This window comes from Nyctibius grandis, chromosome Z (genome assembly GCF_013368605.1).
Source record: "Nyctibius grandis isolate bNycGra1 chromosome Z, bNycGra1.pri, whole genome shotgun sequence".
Classification (NCBI taxonomy): domain Eukaryota; kingdom Metazoa; phylum Chordata; class Aves; order Nyctibiiformes; family Nyctibiidae; genus Nyctibius; species Nyctibius grandis.
In genome coordinates this window covers 98,269,612-98,291,169 of record NC_090695.1, presented here as the reverse complement: position 1 = coordinate 98,291,169, position 21,558 = coordinate 98,269,612, and the positions used below count along the sequence as shown (strand labels likewise).

General features: G+C 46.1%; 1 protein-coding gene across 1 annotated transcript; it reads left to right on the top strand.

Moving 5' to 3' along the window:
* The first annotated feature begins 3,477 nt into the window (after positions 1 to 3,477).
* Positions 3,478 to 21,115, top strand: LOC137676289 (mesothelin-like). The gene is made up of 22 exons (XM_068422987.1): positions 3,478 to 3,511; positions 4,756 to 4,796; positions 5,381 to 5,402; positions 5,516 to 5,543; positions 10,449 to 10,620; positions 10,931 to 11,146; positions 11,254 to 11,424; positions 12,432 to 12,578; positions 12,732 to 12,781; positions 13,649 to 13,769; positions 14,084 to 14,169; positions 14,769 to 14,898; positions 15,029 to 15,219; positions 15,774 to 15,864; positions 16,344 to 16,455; positions 16,677 to 16,861; positions 17,617 to 17,763; positions 17,996 to 18,129; positions 18,510 to 18,637; positions 19,256 to 19,350; positions 19,957 to 20,146; positions 20,618 to 21,115. Exons 1-22 carry the CDS (start codon positions 3,478 to 3,480, stop codon positions 20,710 to 20,712), a joined length of 2,586 nt encoding a protein of 861 aa, XP_068279088.1. The 3' UTR covers positions 20,713 to 21,115.
* The last annotated feature ends 443 nt before the right edge of the window (positions 21,116 to 21,558 follow it).

Below are 21,558 nucleotides of genomic sequence, written 5' to 3'. Positions count from 1 at the left end.
CAGTGAGCGCTGATACAGGAGCCCACATGGCACCTGGGTGCAGATGCTGGGCACCTTGGCATGAGGCCAGTGTGCTGTGAGCACCCTTGAGCACCTCAGCAAGGAAAGGTTCATCAAGGAAATAAGGCAGATGGCCATGCTATGGAATTTGCCTGCACCAGTCCTAGTGTTTTATCCTGTTGCAGGGCTGCATTATTTTTATTTCAGCTATGCTGATTCCTCCGTCCTGAGTGGAGATCTTTATGTTTCAGATGATTGACCTCACTGAGCCTGGAGCAGAGTTCCCAGTTCAACATACCTGTGGTCTGAAAATGGCCTGGCTGGCCAGCCGAGGAGCTGTCATCTCTTTCTCTTTGGGGTTTCCCAGGTGGAGACGTCTGGGGTAAGCAGAAATTTCAACAAAATCGCCAAATATTTCAAGCTCCACTGAAACAAAATTTCCTCGTGACAAACATTTCTTTAGTAACTGGAGGAAGGTGGTCGTAGAGTAGCTCTGTCCTGGGAGTGCAGCTTTATTTTTGTTGCCTCTTGTAAATGGCAAACATGTCCTGCACAGGGCAGGGTGGGAATGCACCTACTCGCTGCTCTCGTCCTGCTCACTCCATGCAGGCTCAGTGTTTCCTACTGTATCCTAGGAATGACAAGCATTAACAAACAACACACATTTATTTGTACTGCTGAACATTTGTATCGTCAAGAACTTAGAGGTGTGTCCAGTGTTCCAAATCCATCCTGTAGGTTCAGATGCAGTTTTGAGAAGCCAGAGACACGCCCTGGTTTGCTCAGTGAAAAGCAGCCCTCTTGATCCTAGCCCTGCACACGAAGTGCCTGGTGACTAGTGGCTTGGAGGTAAGTGCCACAGTTAGCCAGCAGGACTGGGCAACCTCTTACCCCCTCTGCCAGATAGCAGTGAATGTAGCTCAACTAACTCTGAATTCTCTGCGTGCACCTCTGCTTTCCCAGGCATAGCAGACCCCCAGTAGTTTCTCGTGTGCTTTGGGTCTGCTTTCAGACAGGTTTTGTGAAGGGTTTGGCACGTGTCAGTTTACTTGTGAGACAGTCACCTTTTAACTTTCCTACTCTGAGTTTGGTTTTGCAATTAAGCATTATTCACGTTTGATTTTTCTTGGCTGAAATAAGGTGATTTTTTGCAGGTATGGGCGCTCTGAAGACCTTTGCAGAAATGCTGCCTTCACTCCCAGGGCTGGGCTTCCTTCTTTTGATTGGTGAGTGTTACTGTGAGGGTGACGGGTGTCCCGGGAGGATTTTCCTGACCAACAGCTGTAGTTGAGATAACCCTCAAAAGAGAAAATTGTGCTGAAAGACTATTGAACATTACTTTGGTTGCTCTAAATCCCCAGCTTTTAGTTATGCTTGTTTATTATTGTATCTGTGAACCAAAATATGTTAGTTTTTGTAATAAACAGAGTGGAAAGACAAAACTGGAACTCATTCTCCTCCTGCCATTGAGAGATATCTGCTGCTTTTGTTGGAGTATCCAGGTGTCTCTGAGAAAGCACTTAAGAAATAATCTTAGCTGAATCCACTAATATTACCCTGCTTTCCCTCCTTCTGTTTTTTTGGTAGTAAGGGTTTCCAGAGCAGCATCTTGGTTTCTTTCAGAAAGTGTCAGCACTTTATTCTTCCTTCCTCATCAGACTTGTGATCATGTTTGCAGTGGATGTTCATGACAATAAAACACGAACTTGTAGTGTTACAGACAAGCTAGTGAGCCACCAGCTGGGGAACAGCTACATAAAAGGACCATAATTTTCTCTGCAGTAGGCTTAGTTGTCAGTACTAAAGAAAGGAGAACAAATAAACAGATAACTTTATTTCATTAATTAAGCAGTTGTTGCTGTTCAAAACTAACCAATGTATTATGGACACCCTGATGCAAATGTGATTTTTCCAATTTTCTATTAACATCCTATACAAGGAGGGATGTCTCTGTCCAGCAGAAGTACACAGGTTGCTTGTAAAAGTTAATGGCTCTTAATGCAGTTGCTTTTCAGCCTGGCAGGTCAGTAATTTTGGTGGTGTGTTCTCATGTTGGCCGCTGGCTCAGCGTGCAGCCGTGGGAAATCATTCAGTTTCTTTGGGCCATTCTTGCCCCCATCCATCCACCCATTTTCTTCTGTAAATGCCCTAGATACTGGGGGTGGAGGAAAGGCAGAGTATCAGAAATGTGCAGAGCTTGTAGAGAGTTTGCATCCAGCAGCTTGCATGCATTGCCCTTTGGGGATGGATCAAAGAGAGAAGAAAGAAAACACAAGTTTTGGAGAGTCCCTGAACAGGTTTCTGAAAGGGAAGGACAGGAGATCTGAGCATGGTGGTGCCACCCTGTCAACAGGAATGGCCTTGTACAGAAGCAGTGGGGAGACAGGGCAGTGCTCAGCAACCTTGTGGCACAGAAGTGCCCTCATGGAGGAGGAGGGACTGTGGAGAGTGGGTGAGCTGTGGACAGCACAGCGTACGTGGGTGAAGGAGACAGCCTCTCCGTTAGAGAAGGCTTCCCTGAGCCTGGTGTGCCTGTGCACTAACAAAGCTCGGGAGTGGAAGCAGTGTTTTGGAAGGGTGCTGCTCCCAGAGTGATGTGGACATATCTTAGGTGGTTCATGACATGAGCTGAGTCCGTAGCCTTTGTTGTGCTGTTGTGAGATGGGGGTTTTATTGTCATACAATGAGGATTTTTGTGATAGTGGGTTGGGATCCTCTCTGATCTTTTAGAGCGAGAAGCCACCCTTCTTCTTCCTCCTTCTCCCTGCGTGGGTGTTTCTGAACACTGTTCTTTCGAATCAATGGGACGATCTGCATGGTTAAACTTAAACATACACATAAGAGCTTTCCAAGAGTGGGGCTGAAGGGCTTGGCTCTATGTTTCCACGGTCCAGTCCTGAGGTGAGCAGGAAGTGATTATCACAGTGGAAACAGCCCATCTTTGTCTGCAAGCAGGGAAGCATGGCCTCAGGGCCAGCCTCTGGCGCTGGCCTCTTGGTTAGCCCTATGGTGTGGAGGAACCACAGGAGGTTGCTTCTGTGTTTTGGTTTTGGGGCTCAGCTCCTCCAGGTTTCCCCCATGAGTCACTTCTGACCAAATATTTGTAGATAACACCAATCCTGACCGTGCTTCCCCCAGGGGGCTGTGAGGGCTGGGAGCCACTGGTGCTTTAGTCACTGGAGCAATCATGCTGAACCTGAGCTCTGCCACACCTCTGTGTGCTTGCTGGGCACTACTCAGCTGGCCCTGGGCTAGCTGGTCCATGGGTCCAGGAGATGAGGCATGGTGGGGGTGATCTCTGTAGCCACTTCAGCCTCCTGTCAGCTGTAGTGCCTCATCCAAAGTCGCTGAAGTTGGTGTTGTTCTCGCTGCTGGGAGGTAACTGCCAAACTTTCAGTGCTGTGTTACTCTGCCACACACCCAGATGGGGCATGGGATGTAGGTGAAGGAGTGGGAGGAGAGTGGTGCAAACTGGGCATGCCGTGTGGCGTGGTGGTGGTGGGGGAGTGCGGTGAGGGGCGGCTGTGGCAGGCAGCTCTGCAGGGCCCTGGTGCCTCGCTGTGGGCTGAGATCAGGCACAGCTGCCCCAGGAGATGGGTGAAGGTGACAGTGCTGACCGAGGGCACCACTAGAGAAACACACTGACAAAAATCACTTCGGTGATTCAGTGCTAGCAAACTGTGACAGCCTGCCAGTGTAACCTCAGAAGCCTCTAACCATTGCCTTTGCCCTCTCCCTGCCTCTCTTTTCACGTAGTGTTTGTTGCATTCACTTGTTCTGTCCTGTCAGAAACTCGTGGGAAGTCTCTACCTTCCCTTTTTTTTCTGTGCACAGGGGATGCTGAGCTTGGCAGGCTCCTTATCTGAAGTAAATAATACTAATGCCAGGGAGATTTGAGTCTGTGTATGTTGTTACTGATTTCCTAAGCTTGTGTTTCATCACCTCTCCAGCTTCACAGCATTGGCAGGGGAGATGTAAGTTGCCATCAGGAACAATGTTAAAGTTGGGAAACAAGGAATAGGCAAGTGGAGGATTTGTACAAACCTGCCCAGAGCCAGCAGTGACAGGTTGGCTTCTTTCAGTAAATCCCTGTCAAGCTCTCGGGCGGGACTGGTGTGAGGGCTGTCGTACACTGGCGTTACCCGTGTCCTGTGCAGTTCTGCAGCACAGGGGGATTTTAATCCAGCTGAGGACTTAGCAGGAAAAATGTATGAAATACAGCACAGGCTTGGCTGCAGTTGATATGTTGATGTAAGAAACAAGTAGAAGCTGCAAAGCTAAAAGCAACATGGAAGTACAAGCATGGTGAGCCTGGCCTCCCAGGCTGATGGCTGACCATGGGCTGGTCGTGGTGCACAAGGGATACTGGGTAAGGAAGTTCTGGAGAGAAGGACCAGCCCCAGAGTGTTGTTTCTGCCCCTTTCCCTGGCTTTTCTTCTTTGGGGACAGAGGTGCATGCAATCCCCAGTCCCTCATGCATCTAAGACACCACTTTCTGTCCTCTGCCGGACTGACCCGGGGTGGATAGAGGAGTACCTCATGTTTGCTCACCCCGTCAGCTGTCACAGAGTCAAAGAGAAAACAGCAGAAAGGTCTGACAGAAATGATTCTGTGAAATACTGTGTCAAGAATAAGGAACAAAATAATGTGGTGAGATAAGTGATGTTCATGGTCCGTTAAGCCAGACAGGGGCTAGGCTGTGGGAGTGAGCTTTGTCCTGGTTTGCTGCTAAAATCATGGCACATTGTCTTCCAGGTTGGCAGGTAGCTGCTGCAACTTCTGCTGGGACATACCTGGTAAGGCAAACTCGTGTGTTTAAAATATGTGTCATCCATGTCTTTACTTGCAAAGCATGTGTGGGTTGGTGGTCAGTGTGGGCCCCTTCCTAATAGCAGTGCTTTGGTGGGAATCAATTGCTACAAGCCAGGTCCAGTGCACTGAGCATGGAGGTGTATGGCAAGTGCCTCCCCACTCCTGTTTCCCGGGCAGTGAGTGGAGTGGGAACAGCTTGTCCAGGTCTATGCAGGGCTTCAGTGCAAGCACATCACCAGACAGTCCAGTGAAGGTGACACCCATTGACCACACTCAAATCATCAGGAGAACAGTCTATCCCTCATGCCTGAGTGATGGGAGGACTTGCACAACCATGAACTTTCCAACTGTTTGCAGTACAGAGCCAGTACTGATAGGAATTTTGCAGATGACAACTACCTGGCATGGCAAGATGGGAGCTCTGGATCTGGGTGTTTGTGTGTGTTTCAGGCCAGATCCAAATACAAATGATTGCAGCTAACATGTCTGTATGCAATGATCACAAATAATGTTGTGCTACCATTGTAACTGCATGATAAGATCATCTCTTTTCTCTCTTCTGGTGCAGTGCTCCAGCTCCGCTGTCAATGGTGAGTTTCTTACCAAGTAATCTCCATAAGGAGGATTCAGACATGGTTCTGTATACATGTTACTATCACAGTTCCTTTATCTTTGTCTCTCTCTCTTTTTTTTGGGGAATCAGAATCTGCTGTGTGTGCTTCAGTGAAAAGGTATGTCAACCATCAGCAAATTACCTTGGCAGCATTTTCCTTGGGAGTGATACTGGTTTGTTGGGGATGTCACTTCAGGTAGCAGGAAGCCTCTGAAACCAGGTGTAGCATCTTTCTTCCCACAAAGTCCCAGGGTTGCCTGTGGGCAGGGAGGGCTCTAGTTGCACTTATTGAAACAGTGAAGGGAAAATGTCTTCCTGGGGCTCTGTGTGCAGGACAAAGAAAGGCAGGGCAAGTCCCTGGTGTGTCAGCCAGCCTGACGCCGGGGGGATTTACTGCTCCAAGAGCTGTGGTGTTGGTGCTGAGCTTAGCTTGGCTGGTGGTGGGGACCTAAGACTCAAACAGGTCTGCTTCAAGCCTTCACTGAACGTGATTTCTACCTAAGGGTCAACAATTTACAAGTACCCTCTCCCTGCCAGCAAATAACTCTCATCATCTGTGTTGTTTGTTTGTTCCTCTGTATTTATGTGGGCTGTGCCTCGTTGTTATGGCTGCCTGGCATTGCTCTTCCTCCTTAACGGATGGGCTGGACCCTTTACACAAGAGTATCTACCAGCTGTCCCTGCTGCAGATGAACAAAACTTCAATGAACAGAAACATGGGGTCAGAGGCATTCAGATGCCTCTCCCTGACTGTCTGGGCTTGGGCAGCTCTGCTCCATGCCTGCATTTGCAGATGTATTGCTGATGGAGTGCCAGCTCCTGGCCAGTTCTGCCCCCAGATGCTGCAGGTCTGGGGCAGCTGGCATGGAGGTGACGTCTTTGCTTTTTTCTCCACCAGTGTCAGCCAAGAGATGCTTCTTGAGATAGCCCGTGGCCAAGCCTCCCCCTGCAGCCTCACTTTTGGTCAATTCGCCTGTGCACAGGTAATGGCAGTCCCCTTTTCATGGGCTAGTGTGACTTGTTTTCCTTGACAATAGTGCTATTTCTATCTTAAAAGCAGGCCCACTGTTGGCTGTGAATGGAGTGGCCAAAGCCTTGTGCAGGCTTGGGGTCTGGGTTGTCAAGGTTTCCCTCACAAGACTGAGAAGAAGGGATGGGGTCAAACATGCTGGGACACAGGGACCATCCAGAGCGCTGAGCTGTGGCAATGTCACCTTCCCAGGCAACGTGTGCTCTGCGTCATGAGGCTCAGGAGTGGCTACACCACCACGGGGGCCTTTCTGGGGCTGTCTGTGGAAGTGGGGGATGCTTTCTAACAAAAAGATGTAATTTCTTCAAATACTTGCTGGTGGGGGTTTTTGTTTGGTTTTTTTCACTGACAAATGTTCCTGGAATGAGAAAGTTCCCCATGGAAGTTTTCACTTTGATCAAGTGGCCTTTTTTTTTTTTTTTTGGTGGGAAACAGTTTTGAATCAAGTTTTTTAAAGCCACCCTTTGCTTGTGGGGAGCACAGATTAGGTAACACAGGATCGAGCATTTGGAGCTGGGTAAGTTTAGACTTGCTTCAAGTCAGTGTTAAGTTGGACTTTCTTCTGACTCTTCTGTCAACAGGTTTCATCACCTTACAGGGCTGAAGGCTCACGTGTAGGTGAGCAAGTGAAGCAGACCTGAAGGAGATTGCATACTGCAGCATCTCTGAATGTGACACACCTTTTATTATCTCTGTGTGCATTTCCCTTTTCTTTTTCAGAGTGCTTGGCTGCAGGACCTTCAGGATGATTTCCTCACATCCTTATATTCTTGCCTTACCCCTAAACCTGCCAGTGCTATGGATCCAGAATACTCCATTCTGTTCTTTTCCAAATATGATGCCAAGAAGCTTGTAGCTGCTCTGACTACGTTCAGCCAGCGGGTGGGTATCACATGTCCAACTACTTGTTCACCTGTAACATTAATGCCAGTGGAAGGCTTTAATTAACGTTACCTTGGTTTTTACCTTAACATTACCTTATTTTAAAAAGGTAATGTTTCAATCAACAGATCTCCACCAACACAGAGTTCAGTGCTGTTAAAAATAGCTGGGAAGACAGAAATAACAACCATGAGTTCACGTAGGTGAGCTGTTGCTAACTGCAGTAGCAACACAGACCTGGGGTTCCAATGTGAACTACAGGCTGACTGTGCTTGAGTTGCACAAATATTGCTGTGGTAGCAGAGGAGCTATCCAGAGAGGGGGTTATTGCTAGGGGTGATTCTGTTCATAACGTTCAGATTCACATGGATTTATGTCAATGTTTGTTTAGAAGTCCATATTCACTTGGATTCATGTGTTTCTTCTCATCTTTTGCCTTCAGTTTTCTCATGTGCCTCTTTCTCTCGAGTGGAACATGATCTTCATTAATGGCCTATGGGAGAAGATGTTGCAAGTGCCTGATATTGAGAGCCCACCTGTTCTATCTCAGTGGGTCCATGAGGGGCTTCAGCCATTCCTGGCCGAGCCCAAGGTCTTTGCATGCCTCCATGCCAAAAACGTGTCGTGTGGGACGTTTCAGAAGATGTAAGTGCTGAACACAAACATCGTTTCAGTCCTGTGTTGCTGAGATAGGAAAGGAGCCCTCGCTCCAGCCTCCCAAAACAAGGGGCTAAACCCTCTAAGCACTGTGAACTGATGGAGGCCCAGGCAGGGTCTCTGAGGAGCTCTCTCCAAGGCTTTGTAACACACCTGCTGACCCTGTAACCCATCCTCTGTGTCAGTGCATGTGTAATGACCCTGCTAGCACTGTTTCCAAAGCAGTACCCAGGACTGGTAGTGCAGCCCCCAGATGATTGTGGGGGCGGTTGTGAAGGGAAATCACATTGGTAGCTTTGGAAAGGGATGTGATGGATAAAATCAGTCTTCAAGTAACAGCTGTTTCTGTGAGAATCCAGCCCTGCCAGGTTTGACTTCATCTGTGTTTGAGATGTCTGCCTTTCTTCTAGAGTCGCTGCCCTGAATGGCATATATTCTGACCTTCCCGTGGAAGAACAGAGGAATCTTTATGCTGGGATCAAATCCTATCTCATCCAGGATGGTAAGTGACTTGATTTTCTCTAAGAAACAATGCTTTAAGCCACTGATGTATGCTACAACATTAGCTGCAATCTGTTACAGGGCTGAGGCTTCACAGATTTTTTTTGTGAGTTTATATTGTCTCTTCAATGGAAATAGGCTGGGAATATGACAGTGATAATTGGTATCAGGAAACATTTCCCTGCCTGAAGGCTTTATTAATCCACAATTTTTATAAATCGGCACAGTCAGTCCTATGCTGACTTATATCTTGTGCAAATGGCATTTGCTGCTTTTGTTGCAAAAGAATGGTGCAGGGTTTGGTTCTGAGAGCGAAAGAATTCAGCTCAGAAGTTAGCTCAGACAGGGGACCCAGGTGAGACACTCCGCTGTCTGCAGGCAGTAGCTTGCATGCAAAAATTTAATGTCCTGCACAAAGTTTTTGGCAGATTTGAAGAGAGGAAGAAAGAGACTGGTGATGAAATATTTAGAGGGCTGTGTAAGAATGAGGCATGTGTCCTGTCCCGTGTGCATTTGTAATCTGAATGCACAAACAAGCCTATTTGAGCATAATGTGTGATCAGAGGCGCTTGGGGAGCTCCCTGCTGAGTTCTCTGATAGACTGGAGCCTGTTCTGCCTTTGGAAATCTCCAATCTCCGCTGATTTCCTGATACAGTGCAAGTCTGTAGTTTTATGGTGTCTGTCTGTTTTGCAGGATCAAGCCAGAAATGCTACAGTGCAGCTGTCCCAGGTCTGAATTCCACTGCTTGGTTTGCAAATTATCTTGGATCCTTTTTGGAGCATGCTTCTGTTGGAGACCTGCAGCTTTTTGGTGATGAACCAACAGTAAGTGCAGGCTCATCGTGGTGATGAAGGACCTGCAATGTCCAAAATTCATGGAGGTGCTGCCAGCAGGAACATTTCTCTTGTTTATTTATTGTGAACAGTCACTTCAGTTCTTATTTTTTTCCCCCCATCGTGATTTCTTGTGATAAGGCACTTGCACAGATGTTGATTTCATGTAGGTAACTCTGCAGAAAGCAAACTGGAGTCAATAAGATGAGCAAACCCCAACTTTATCTCAAGACTGGACTGATGTCTGGGCCTGGTTTAGTGAATGACTGCACCAGGCCTGCGTGTGTGAGCGGTGCTGTAGGGGCAGGGCCACGTCCTTTAGCAGCTCTCCCACCTTTGTGACTTGCAGCAGTCATAGAGTGAGAGGCTTACCATGCCCTTGGACTGCAAAGATAAATAGAACAAGGTCCTGATGTATTACTTGAAAACAAAAAATAAATTTCCTCACAAGTTTAAAGCCAGGTGAAAAAACCCTTATGGCTTGACGTGAGGTTTGTTCAAACTGTCCCAAGTGACTGTCAGGATTGAAGTATCCATCTAAATTATTTTTGTGTTTTTTTTTTCCCATGTCAACACCCTCAGCTTCAAAAATTTGCCAGGGATCCAGTCAATATACAGCTGATCAGCAACCTCACCTTGCTTCGGGAGACGGCTGTGTACTATACCTCACTGCTGACCTCTGGACCTGGTTTTCCCTTATCGAGGTACAGGACCTGACCTGACTTATGGCTTAGCATGGTACTATGACTTCAGAAAAGTTTGCTGAGTGGTGATTCTGGTGGCTGCTTCCATGAAACCTTTAAAGCATTTTTCTGTTCCTCAAATAATTTCATTGCACTTGATCTTGGGGAGGGCCAGACCATGAGTTTCGAACCTTGGGAGATTAGAGTCATGCGTTGCTAGCCACCAACTAATGACCAACAGCACACCTTGCCTGGTTTAGCAGTTTTGCATGACACAGCAGTGCTCTGTAAACAGGAGCATCAGCATCGTCAGAGCTAAAATGAATCAGGGGAAACGTGCACTGGGAAAGAGCATCCTTGGGAAAAAGAGAAAAGATCTGACAGAGCCACTGTCTATCATGCTGGCAACCTCTCCTCCTTGTCTCCCACTTCCAGTCTCCCAGACAGATTTGTTTGCTACCTGAGCCCCTTGGCAGTGAGCAACCTGAGCAGAGATGAGGCTTTGAGCTTGGCCCAGAGGATCAGTAAGAACTGCCCGTTGAACGTGACACACAGAGGAATAACTGGAGAGAGAGCTCCCTCCTCCCCGAGAAGAGAGGAACTGCAGGTAACCTGTCCAGCCCTGCGACTCAGTTCTTCATTCACCTAGGCAAAATCTGTGAGGGCTGAGGATCAACTCTCGTGCCTCTTCCTGTGTATGCTCCTGTAGGCCATCTTGCTTTTTTTATTGTGGCATCTGGCTGGTGTTTCATGATCTGCAAAAACCCAGTGGGGGGAGGCAGCCCATCAACAGGCTTCATCATACGAGTTTGAGGCAGAAAGTCGAGTGATTTAAGACATCCAAAGGCCATAGGATCCAGGAGGCTCACCTCATTGTTGCTCTGACTTTCTTTTCTGTCTGTGTGGGACCTTTTCAGGTTGCATCCTCTTTGGTGAGAAAGTTTGAGCACTTCCCTCCTGCAGTCCTGCGTGCGTTGGGCCAGGCTGCAGTTGGGCTGTCCATATCTGACATCGAAAACGGCATCAGTGATGAAGACCTCGAAGCATCTATTCCTGTCCTGGGTGAAGTTCGTGGCTGGAATGCTGAGCAATCCAGCACTATTATCAACAAACTGCTCAGCTCTGGCTATCAGGTACAAAGGATAAGGTCTATAAACACACCTCACACCTGGTACAGCTAGCTGCCAGCAAATGATGTTTGGCCCTTGGTATACTCATGCCTGCATGCTTTCCCTTTCAGATCCTGGATGGACAGAGCCTGGCAAAGCTAGGGAGCTTGGTGGCTGGCCTCAACAGCAGCACACTCCAAAGTTTGGCTCCAGAAGTGATCTTGGAAGCCATTAAGTTGCCTGAGTTTGTTCAGCAAATGGTGACCCTGCCCTCTGCTCTGAAAATGACATTTGTGGAAAAGGTGAAGTTGTTTTTCTCTTCAGGCAGTGTAAATTAGCAAAGCTCCAGTGACTCACAGCTAAGAACACTGGTTACCTGGGGCCAGGCATGGACACACACACACGCACACCCAGACAGCATTCCCTTGGGGGTATTTATCATTGCTAAACAGAGTGTGCAGCAGAACAAGCATCTCGGGTCCCTGTCACTGTGCCTGTGTAGATGTCCTTGGCTGCCAGCCAGTGTGTCCTGCTAAGCCTCTTGGGGAGGAGGGCAGAAGAGACTTGTTTTATAGGGTGCTTCTAGAAGCTGCTCCCCACTGCCTTGAAAAGATGCTCTCAGAGAAAGGATATTGTCATGGTTTGGAGTGATAACATGTGAGAAGTGAAGGTGCTTAGAAAGTCCCTTTTAGGGTAGACTGGTCCTTCAGCAATGCTCTATTTCATCCCCCTATGTGATTGTGTAGGATTTGGACAACTCTTTGCCTTTTTTTCTTGCCATGACTTTAGCCTTCAAGTTGCATGTGTAGCATTCAAGTTTGTTGTTTGTCCTCTGGTAGGAAAGACTCTGACCTGTGTTTGGCACCAGAGGCCCTGCCTATAGCATGTCCTGGGGCAACGGGGCTGCCAGGGCTCTATGTGAAGCATTAGGGAAATAATTCACCTCATTCACCACAGGATTGTTCTGCAGTGTGCCTTTGGCAAGTTGGGACATTCTTGGGTTGGCAGAGAGGAAAGACATGTCCCTTGTTTCTGGCTGATTAAACATTTTTAGGGCATAAAGCCAGGAGGTAGGAAATTGAGAAGAGACCGAATTGTTCCCATTCATCAGGACCCAGGTATTAGCTCCAAGCAGCTCTCCTAGTCTGATGAATCTGTCAAACTATTTCATAGTGTTAAGTCTACAAGAAATGCCTAGATGATAAGCAGGGGAATTTGCCTGGCTTCTTTCCAGTTGTCGTTTCTTCTCCAGCAATTGTTTATTTTAGCCACAGGGTTTGAATGATATGTTTTGTTGTTTTTTTTAAAGATTTCCTCCAGTGTAGACCACCCTGCTGACCTGGTTAAATATATCCCTGATGCTCTGGCCAGTTACATTCCAAAATCATTGCTTGTTTTTGGGGAAGAGAAGCCCAATATTCAGGATCTCAACAGTAAAATGTGGACCCAAGAACAGGTAAGATGCTAGTGCCTTGTGTCCTTCTTACCCCTCACTGTCAACACTGGGCTCTGCAGAGCTGTGAGTCCGCTCTGCAAATCTGTCTGAAAATACAGGTGAATGTTGCAGCAGAGCGTGGTAAACCATTGACACTCTGGCTTTGCTTCCCAGGCTGCCGTGTTTTTCAGTGATGTGATAAAGACAGAGCCTGACTTCAGCAGGTAGCGTTGTTCTCCTTCCATTTTCCATGTTTGTGTTTGCTTTGGTTGCAGTTTCTGTGTTTCCTTTGCTACTTATGGCAGACCCACCGTGTTCAATCCATAGCAACAGATGGGTAATATCATGCAAACCCAAACACAGGCATGTGGCATCAAGATTTCCCAGGGTGTCAGCTGCAAGATACACCCATAAGCCACACTTGCTTTCTAAAATGATGCTGCTGGCTCAGACTGCACCTGGAACCTTGCTTCTGACTGCCTCTGTGGGAGGTATTTCTGATTGGAGAATAAGTCAGTGCTATTCCAGGGATTAAATTTAGCAGGGCTGAGATGTGACTCTTGTCAGCTCTTGTATCTGAGATGAAAAATAAGGAAAACTGTGATAAATATCTGGAAAAACAATGGAGTCGACATCAGCGTCCTGCTAATTTCACAATAAAAGCTTTTCTGTATAGAAAGCAATATAATTTGTAAGGACTTCTCCCTGAGCTATCCCAGGCTGTGCAAACTATGCTTAGTGATGAGGATCTGCACAACTCCATTCCACTTTCAAGTGTGGTATGTACTGAAAACACAGGGAGGAGACTGACCATGTAAATCAGGATACAGCAATACTGCTTAGGGTGGAGGGCTCTGCATTTCTCCTTCCAGTACGAGTCTCTAGATTATGTTTATTTGACTAGTGCTGGCTTCTTGATCTGCCACATAGGTCAAGACTAGCAATATTGAGGGGATGGAGTTCAGAGAGCATTAAGTTTTGAGCATGGGGGGGGTTTATGCTTGCTGTATTTGTCATTTTGCGTGGGAGATCAGCACTGAATTTTCTCCTGAAGTCCTTGCCCTTCTGATTTGCCTTCTGTAAACGTTCAGGCTTTCCCAGTCAGTCCTCCAGGGCTTCACATGTGCAGCTGCCAATGAGATGGAAGCTGAAAGATTTCAGGAGCTGGCCAAAGTCATGAAGAAGAAGAATGTCAAGCTAGGAGGAGAGCAGGTCAGTTCCCATCTTTTGAAATGCTGTGTTTGATGTTGTCATGACGATGAGGATTGTTCAGCAAGAACAAAAACTTTCAGCTTAAGGGACTAGAACAAATGTAACTGGTCCTGGGTCTCCACCCCACAGTTCTGAATTTCCCTGAAAAGAGAATTCAAAACCCAACTGACCAGGTTTCTCAGCAACAAAACCTCTGATTTCTATCTTTTTTTTCCCCTTACTTTGAAGCAGAGTAAAATCTTTTATATTTGTTTTATTTTTTCTTATGTTTTCATGCTGGTTTCTTTCTTTGATGTAAACTGGTGTCCTTTCAGCTGAGTTGCTTAGTGAAGATGGTGACGCTGCGTGGGATTCCCAAGGACTTAGACAACTATCCTAAAGACCTGTTGCTGTTTTTAAGGTAACTGTGCCATGGTTTTCATGTTGTTGCCTTAGTACTTAGTGGGAGAAAGAGGTATTACTTCATTACCTAGCTGGTAATGACTAGTTCATGTTTGATGTGTATTTCAGACTTGTTCAGACCTCCTTACAGGGAAAAAAAAATCAGGTTGCAGAAAGCTTTCAAAAGGGTTTTAAGGTCCTTTCAGATTCAGCCATCCATGATATTAATATAAACACTGTGAAGCTCTTTTTAAATATATCTATTTGGATATGAAACCAGTATGTAGTTCTAGTGCTTCCTGGCCTCTGTGAATGTGCTTTTCCCTTACAACATCAAAGAAAACAGACAGTAGAGTGGATTTCTTTGTTCCAGTAGCTACCCACTGTGGTTCTGTGTCCAAATCCTGAACAATTTTAAGCTAAGTCTCAAGATAGATTCTTTAAGGTGAAAATGAATTTTAAAAAAATGTGGACTAGGGTCTTTGGGAACAACAGCTGCATAGAGTTTAGTCTGTGGATGTGGAAGATGTTATATTGGACACAGTGTGTGTTGAACAGCCTTGGAACTGACCAACTGTTTAATATTCACTGGAATTCATGGAGTATTTGTCTTTCTAGTCCTTCAGACTATGCAGTGACAGGAGGCTGTAGGCAGTACTTCACTAAGATTGGGAAAGCAAATCTTGATGTTCTGCAAAGAGAGTCGTCTCAGCGGAAAGAGCTGCTCCTGGAAGCTTTAGCATGTTTGGTATGTGGTCAGGGGACAGCTCTGCACAAGGCTGGGGGAAACTTGGGGTTGTCAGCTGTCAGCAGGACAAGAATGCTCTTCTACAGTGCCATCCAGTTCTGCTTAATGCCTCTGTCTTGTATTATTTCAGAAAATTCCTGGCACACAAGTAAATGAGGAAGATGCAGAGATTCTGGGACGTCTGGTCTGTGACCTGGGTGGAGAATACATTAGAAGTTCTGGTGGGACTTTGCTGAAGCAATTAAGCCAGTGTGAATCTCTCCTGCCTGATCAAGAAGAGGCTATTAGGAGTGTCATCAGCAGTGGTAACACCACATTTGGGTATGAATTTTTTTTCTAGGCATCAGCAAAACAGTTCCCTTAAACAAAACCATTGTCCTTTTAAGACCTGAGTTATCTCCAGCCAACCAGCTTGATCAAAAACTTGAATAATTCATTGCTTGAATTTCACATTGGGCCTTTTACATTGTTTTACTTGAACTTCTTTCAGCTGAAAGGTTTGGCTGGAATTCCACTGAAAAATACATTGTCACTTCTGTGTCTCCCCTGCTCTAGTTACAAAAGCCTTTCCTCTGGTCTATTTTTCATTAACCAAACTTCTCTGAGACTGTCCTGATGAACACAGGTGGGCTCTAGCTGTTTGTCAGCTACTGACTTTCAGAAAACCTTCTGTTCCTACCTGTCAAACCGACAGATGCTTGATAAATCCCTGCCTGTATCTGACAGAGACACTGTACAGTGATCAAGAAGTTTTAGGATTTAAATCTTGTATTTTTCTTAAGTTCAAGTGTTACAAGGACATAATCCTGGCAGCTTTTAAGGTGTTTTTTTTTGTTCTTCCTTGGAAGCTGATCCCTGCTAATTTTTCTATGTAGTCCTCCTGTGGCATGGTCAGCTTTTACCTTGAATGAGCTCAGTGGATTGATTCCTGTATTTGATCACAGCATCTTGCAGAAGATCCCCAGGGTGAGTTGTTCGTAGAGGTGTGGGGAGTTTGGGAAGCACTCCTAGGTCCTGCAGCATGGAAGAAATATGATGGGGGTTGTTCAGCCAATGTGTCTTCATTTAAAAGTGTAGTGCCCAGGGGGATGGATGGTGTGTGAGAAGTGAGGGCTGATCAAGCTGACGTCCTGGAACTGCAAATCTAGATCGCTGTCATCCTCTTCCTCTAACTGTCAGAAGAGTACCAGAGGTGGAAAGCAGTAGTAACTATATACAGTGCTTTGTGAGGAGGTAAAATCATTTATGGGGCGTGGGATATGATAGAGTTTAAGCATTTAGAAGTTTGCCTTTCCTTGGCTCACCAAGGAAAGATCTCCAGGCTTATAGCAGCAGGTCTGCTGCCTGTAGTGCTTTAACAATGAAGTTTGTGTGAGTAGTGACTCGTTATGCTGGTGGTACGCCCAAGATTGCAACATCCCCCTGATGAAACATTTTCTTTGCAGAATGCTTTAACTCTTTGGCTGAAGAACTTTGCCCACGAGTCACCTCTGTCAAGGGAACAGCTGGCCACCATTGTCGAAGAACTCCTGCCTAGTAGGCATAAGCGTGCTGATGGTATGGGACCTTCCTCTGATCCATAATGGTATCAGGGTTGACCCTAATGCTTGTGGGTCTCCCTAAATGTGTCTGAGTTGAGCTATGAAACACTTGGTGGCAGGTCACCCAGGAGGAGGGTGGTACCATGATTGCATACCCATCCATCTCCAGCAAGGGAGCATTCAAAGCTTGAAGCAAAAGGATTTAACACTGACCATATTTGATAATTCCTTCAACAGGTTGCCCACCTGACAAGAAGATAACAGAGACGGTTCTTAATGATGACTTGATGCCTACTTACTACACACCTGAGGAGTTACGTGCTTGCCTGAAGAATGTCAGTCTGGAGAATCACCTCTCTCAGATACTGACCTACGCCTTCACTACTCAGCAATTAGCTGTGCTGAAGAGGATTTTGGATGAGGTAATGCCAGGCTGAAGAATGTCAAGTTATCTACTGATGAGACTGCTCAGGGTCTTGTCCAGTTGAGTTTAAGTATCTCCAAGGACTGAGACTCCACCACCTTTCTGGGCTCCTCTGCCAATATTTGACCACCTTTACTGTGCAAATATGTGTTTATTAATATCTAATCAGAATTTTCATTGCCTGATGGCCCTTTCATTGTGCACCTCTGAGAAGAGTGTGGCTCTATCCTCCCAGTAATCTCTCATTAGATAGCTGAAGACAGTAATAACATCCTCACCTGGTCTTCTTCAGACTAAAAAACCCATCTCCCTCAGTCCCACTGCCCCACTTTGTATGTTGTGTGCTTCTGCCCCCTCGACCAGAGTGGCCCTCTGCTAGACTTGCTAGTCTTTGCTAGAGTTTGTCAAAGTCCTTCTTGTATCAGGGAGCCCAAAACTGGACGTAGTGTCCAGATGGGGTCTCACAAGTGCCAGCCAAGTGGAGGGGAATCATCACTTCCAGTCACTTCCAGTATTCAGGTCCGTGTTGAGTCAGTTCACAGTGCTTCAGGTTTTGTTCCTTCCCCTGGGGCCTGCTTGCCTGAGCTGTCAAGCAGCAAAAGGACAGATGTGCTCGTGGAATCTCACTGGCTTTAGTTTCTTATTCTTTGCAGACCTTTTGGGCTTTTCCACATGAATTTTGCAAAGAGCATAAATTCATAAGCACGGGCGTGATAATGAGTGTTCGTAACAATAACAACGGTCTTTCCACAGACGTATCCTGATGGGTATCCTGCAAGTCTGCTCCCCAAACTGGGCCCTCTCGTTTCTTTCATCGCCCCTGAGGTCATTTCCAAATGGAAGATAACTTCAGTTGACATGCTGGCTGCCTTGCTAAAAAATCAGCCCCCTAATGATCAGGTGGGGATTTGGCTTTGCTTTCCTGCCCGTGTTTGCTTCCTGGTTTGGGAGCTGCTGGTTTAGGTCTGGCTTAGTGGGGTCACGGATGATTGGCCCATCCTTGAGGTCCAAACAAATAGATTTGAAATGATTCAATTTTATTTTTGTAATTATTGCATTTGTTTTTATTTTGAGGATGAAAACATACATTCTGATTCAAGTTTGGTTTTGAAAAAATTAAATGTGTTTCTAGGCTTCTGCAGTGATTAAACGCTACCTTGGCTTGGGAAATGCCCTGAATGCCCCTGCACTGGATGCGATTGGTACGAGATACGTGTGCCTTCTAAATGCAGCAGAGTTGAATATGATAGACCCCAGCAGCCTGAAGTAAGTCGAATATTGTGATGCTCTTGGCTTCTTGCAAAAGCACTTTCCCATCAGCAAGTTATCTAGAGGCAAAAGTTAATTACATTTAATTTAAATTCCTTTGAAAGACTGCTAAATGAAATTAATTAAATGACTATATCTTTGCAAATACATTAAACTTATGCACCATCAGAGACAACATAGCTTAGAAGACATCATTTTGAGCAGGAGACTGAGACATTATTTTTTTTGCTTAGCTTCTCTCCATACCTCCTGTCTACTGGGGAGGGGGGGTAACATGTCCTATGTAAAGAATCCCAGAGAGATACTCAGAGTCCCAAATTTGTTCAGGTTGAAGATAATAAAATCTTCTCTCTCCTTACCTCTTCATTTTTCTGCAGAAAGACATCTCTGAATCCTTCAGCCTGTTCACAGATGACAAAAGACATCTTGTATGCTAAAGCAAAACGTGCTTTCTCAGACCAGCACTATTTACCTGCTTACTATGAGCTTATTGAACCATATCTAGGTATGTAAAAGAACAGTTACGGGGAAAGAGAGAGGTCTTAGCCAGAAACTGAACAGGTATCAAATACCATCTAAGATGTGGGAATTTTCAAAGCCAAGTTGTTGAAAGTTTCAGAGTCTGGGTCTTTTCCAACTTGTAGATGGCATAAAATGTTCTTGAAGGATGCTGTACCTGACTTAAAGTTGCCCAAATCAATTGTCAGACTATCACAGGGAAGTCAAACCCACGACTTCTGGGATGGATAAGATCTGCTAGATCCGTGAGAAATCAAGCTGCTACTGCTTAACACTGATCTCGCAGCCCTTCTCCATGTCACAAAACAGGTTTTTTTTTTCCCCTATTAAGCCAAGAATTTATTCACAGCCTTAGCAAACTCTTCTCACCCCTCTATCTAGCATCTGGCATTGTCACAGATTGGTTTAATGGCCAACATAATAATACCTCCCAGCAAAATGAAGTAGCATCCATATATTTTGCAGTTGGAATTCATTCTGTTAGCAGCCCCAGCCCAGTAAATTTTGGAGACATCATTATAGCTCTAGCTTATATGGACACACAACACCACTCACTTGAGGGCTGCCCTCCATGCGTTGATATATTTTCTCTTTTTGCTCCCAGGGGGTGCTCCTGCTGTGGATCTCAGAGCTCTAAGCAAGGACAATGTGAACATGACAGTTAGTACTTTGGCAAAGTTAAGAAGAGATTCTTTGATGGTGAGCTGAATCTGGAAATTGTTTGACTCCTTGCATTCATGTCATGCTGAGTAGTTGGGTTTGGTCACGTTGTCCATTGGTGTAAATCAAGAGTCACTCCATCAAATTCGGAATGATGCTAGACAATAGGAAAGTGGAGAACTGGCCCAAAACTTCTTTGGAAATGTTATCTGGAGTCATACATGGATGGTTAGCCAGTCATACTGGGGAATTCCTTCAGAGCAGGCTGTCATAGGAGTAGTGGCAGGAGCAGGGGACAGGCCTCCACTAAACTACAGTCCACAGCTATGTGGCAGATCTTCTAACGAGTCTTAGCAGTAATATCATCAATTTGGAAGAAAACCCAGTGATTTGGGCAGGGACTGGGACCCCCACCTGGGTGTAGGAGGCTTGTCATCAGAGGACGACAGAAATAGTCTTTGAGGAACGTTGTGTTCATGCCTGTAACCTAAGGCAAGAGTGTCCCAACTGAAACCACTCACCAGAAATTTGTCTTCCTTGTTCTTTACACTTCTGCTGATAGAAACCTCATCAGTACCTTCATCAGAGGTGTTGTTTCCATTCCTGCATTCACATCTGTAATTCTTGCTCTTTGATTTCTCCTAGAGCCTGACACCTTCTGACGTTCAGAAACTGATGGGGACAAATCTTCATGATCTGGTGAAATGGCAGAACAAGTCTCCCATCCGGGAGTGGGTCCAAACGCAGAAACAATCAGAACTGGATAAACTGCACATTGGGCTCACTGGGGGAACGCAAGAAGGCTACATCAACATCGTAACGCCCAAATTTCAGCGTACGTATTGTTGGGACCTCTGATTGTTGTGCTTTGAATATTTGGGTTTGGGTTACAGCAAGGAGGAAGGCATTTGTCACTACCCATCCACCCAGTCCCATTAAAGCGCACTGGGCAGTGCTCACCTCCTCCCATCACCTCCCAGCACCAAGGAGGAGCAAGTTCAGCTTTCCTGAGGAGCCTTAAGGCTTGCAGAGGAAATTCTGGGTCCAAGATGAGCAGCAGTCCTGTAATTCCCCTGAGAGCACCCTCGCTGGCTGAACATCAGCTGAGTGAGCACTTCCAGAGCTTCCTCCTCTGCTGTGTGTTGGATTTGGGCTGTGACTTGGTGGTGCTGTTAGGGGTGGCTATTTGCCACAGTTAGAAGGCCAAAGATCTTCTCTGGATGTGGCATAAAGAGATGTTGTCCCCCATGGGGGAATGGTTCAAACGTTGATTTCTTTGCACTAACACCCTCTCTTTTTCCTCTAGCACCATCCTCAGCCCCTCTGGGTGCTGTGGCCATGACGTTCCACCTCCTGCCTGCTCTGCTTATCAGTTTCCTGATGACGTTGGTCTTGTCTTGAAAATCTTCCCTCAAGAGAAAGCAAGATGAGGGGGACCAGCCTGCGACCTGCTCTGAGGCCTGTTGGAGACAGCCACGCCTAGGGGTGAGGGGGTGCTCAGTGCTAGCAGGCAACTGTTACACAGCCCAGGGTTCACTTTTAGGTACTTTTCTCTTTCAAATCACTCAAAAAAAAAAAAATCAGTGTTGTGTCTGAAGGGAAGACTTCAGACTCTTCAGAGCAGGAGCTTTCTTTGCCTTTTGTCCAGCCCAAGGCCAGGTAAGCCCCAGCCGTGTTACTGCAACACAAATGATGTCAATATTTTACTGCACAACCCTGGTGGGTTTAAGGGTGAGAAAATTGGCTGTTCTGCATGTTAATGATTACGTTTCTCAAAGAGCCCCATTTCTTGCCACTGCCAAGACCTCTGAGTGGGAGCAAAGTTTTCCAGCTGATTGTAACTAAATAATGAAACTAAGTAAAAAATGCCAGAAGCAAATTGATGAGTTGCTGTTGTCTTCTCTTCATTCAGACTTCCCTACGTGTCTGCTGGTGTTGGTCCAAGTTAAGTGGTCAGGAGCCCCAGACATGCCTGTTACTTTTCTTTGATGTTGACTACTCAAGTCTGAGGGCTGAGGCTGTTCTCAGCTTCCTCGTGGGAAGGGTGTAAGAACTTTGTGTAAGATTCTCAACACTTTTTTTTTCCCCACTCATTGGGAATTTCTGTCCAAAAAAGCCTCAGTGTCACCTGTATCCAGCCCCTGAAATCCCCCTTTTCCCCCAGGAGCAGAGCCTGCCTGCAAAGACATTATCAATGCTCATTGTCTGTGCTTTACAGAAAGAGAACAGGACAATCTGGTCTGTCCT

Bases quoted from the DNA above. Each gene is read 5' to 3' on its own strand.
- LOC137676289 (XM_068422987.1), top strand. From the start codon at position 3,478: ATGCCGTGTGGCGTGGTGGTGGTGGGGGAGTGCG. The intron at 4,797-5,380 runs GTAAGGCAAACT...CTTCTGGTGCAG, and splicing joins CTTCTGCTGGGACATACCTG to TGCTCCAGCTCCGCTGTCAA. The intron at 18,638-19,255 runs GTATGTAAAAGA...TTTTGCTCCCAG, and splicing joins GCTTATTGAACCATATCTAG to GGGGTGCTCCTGCTGTGGAT.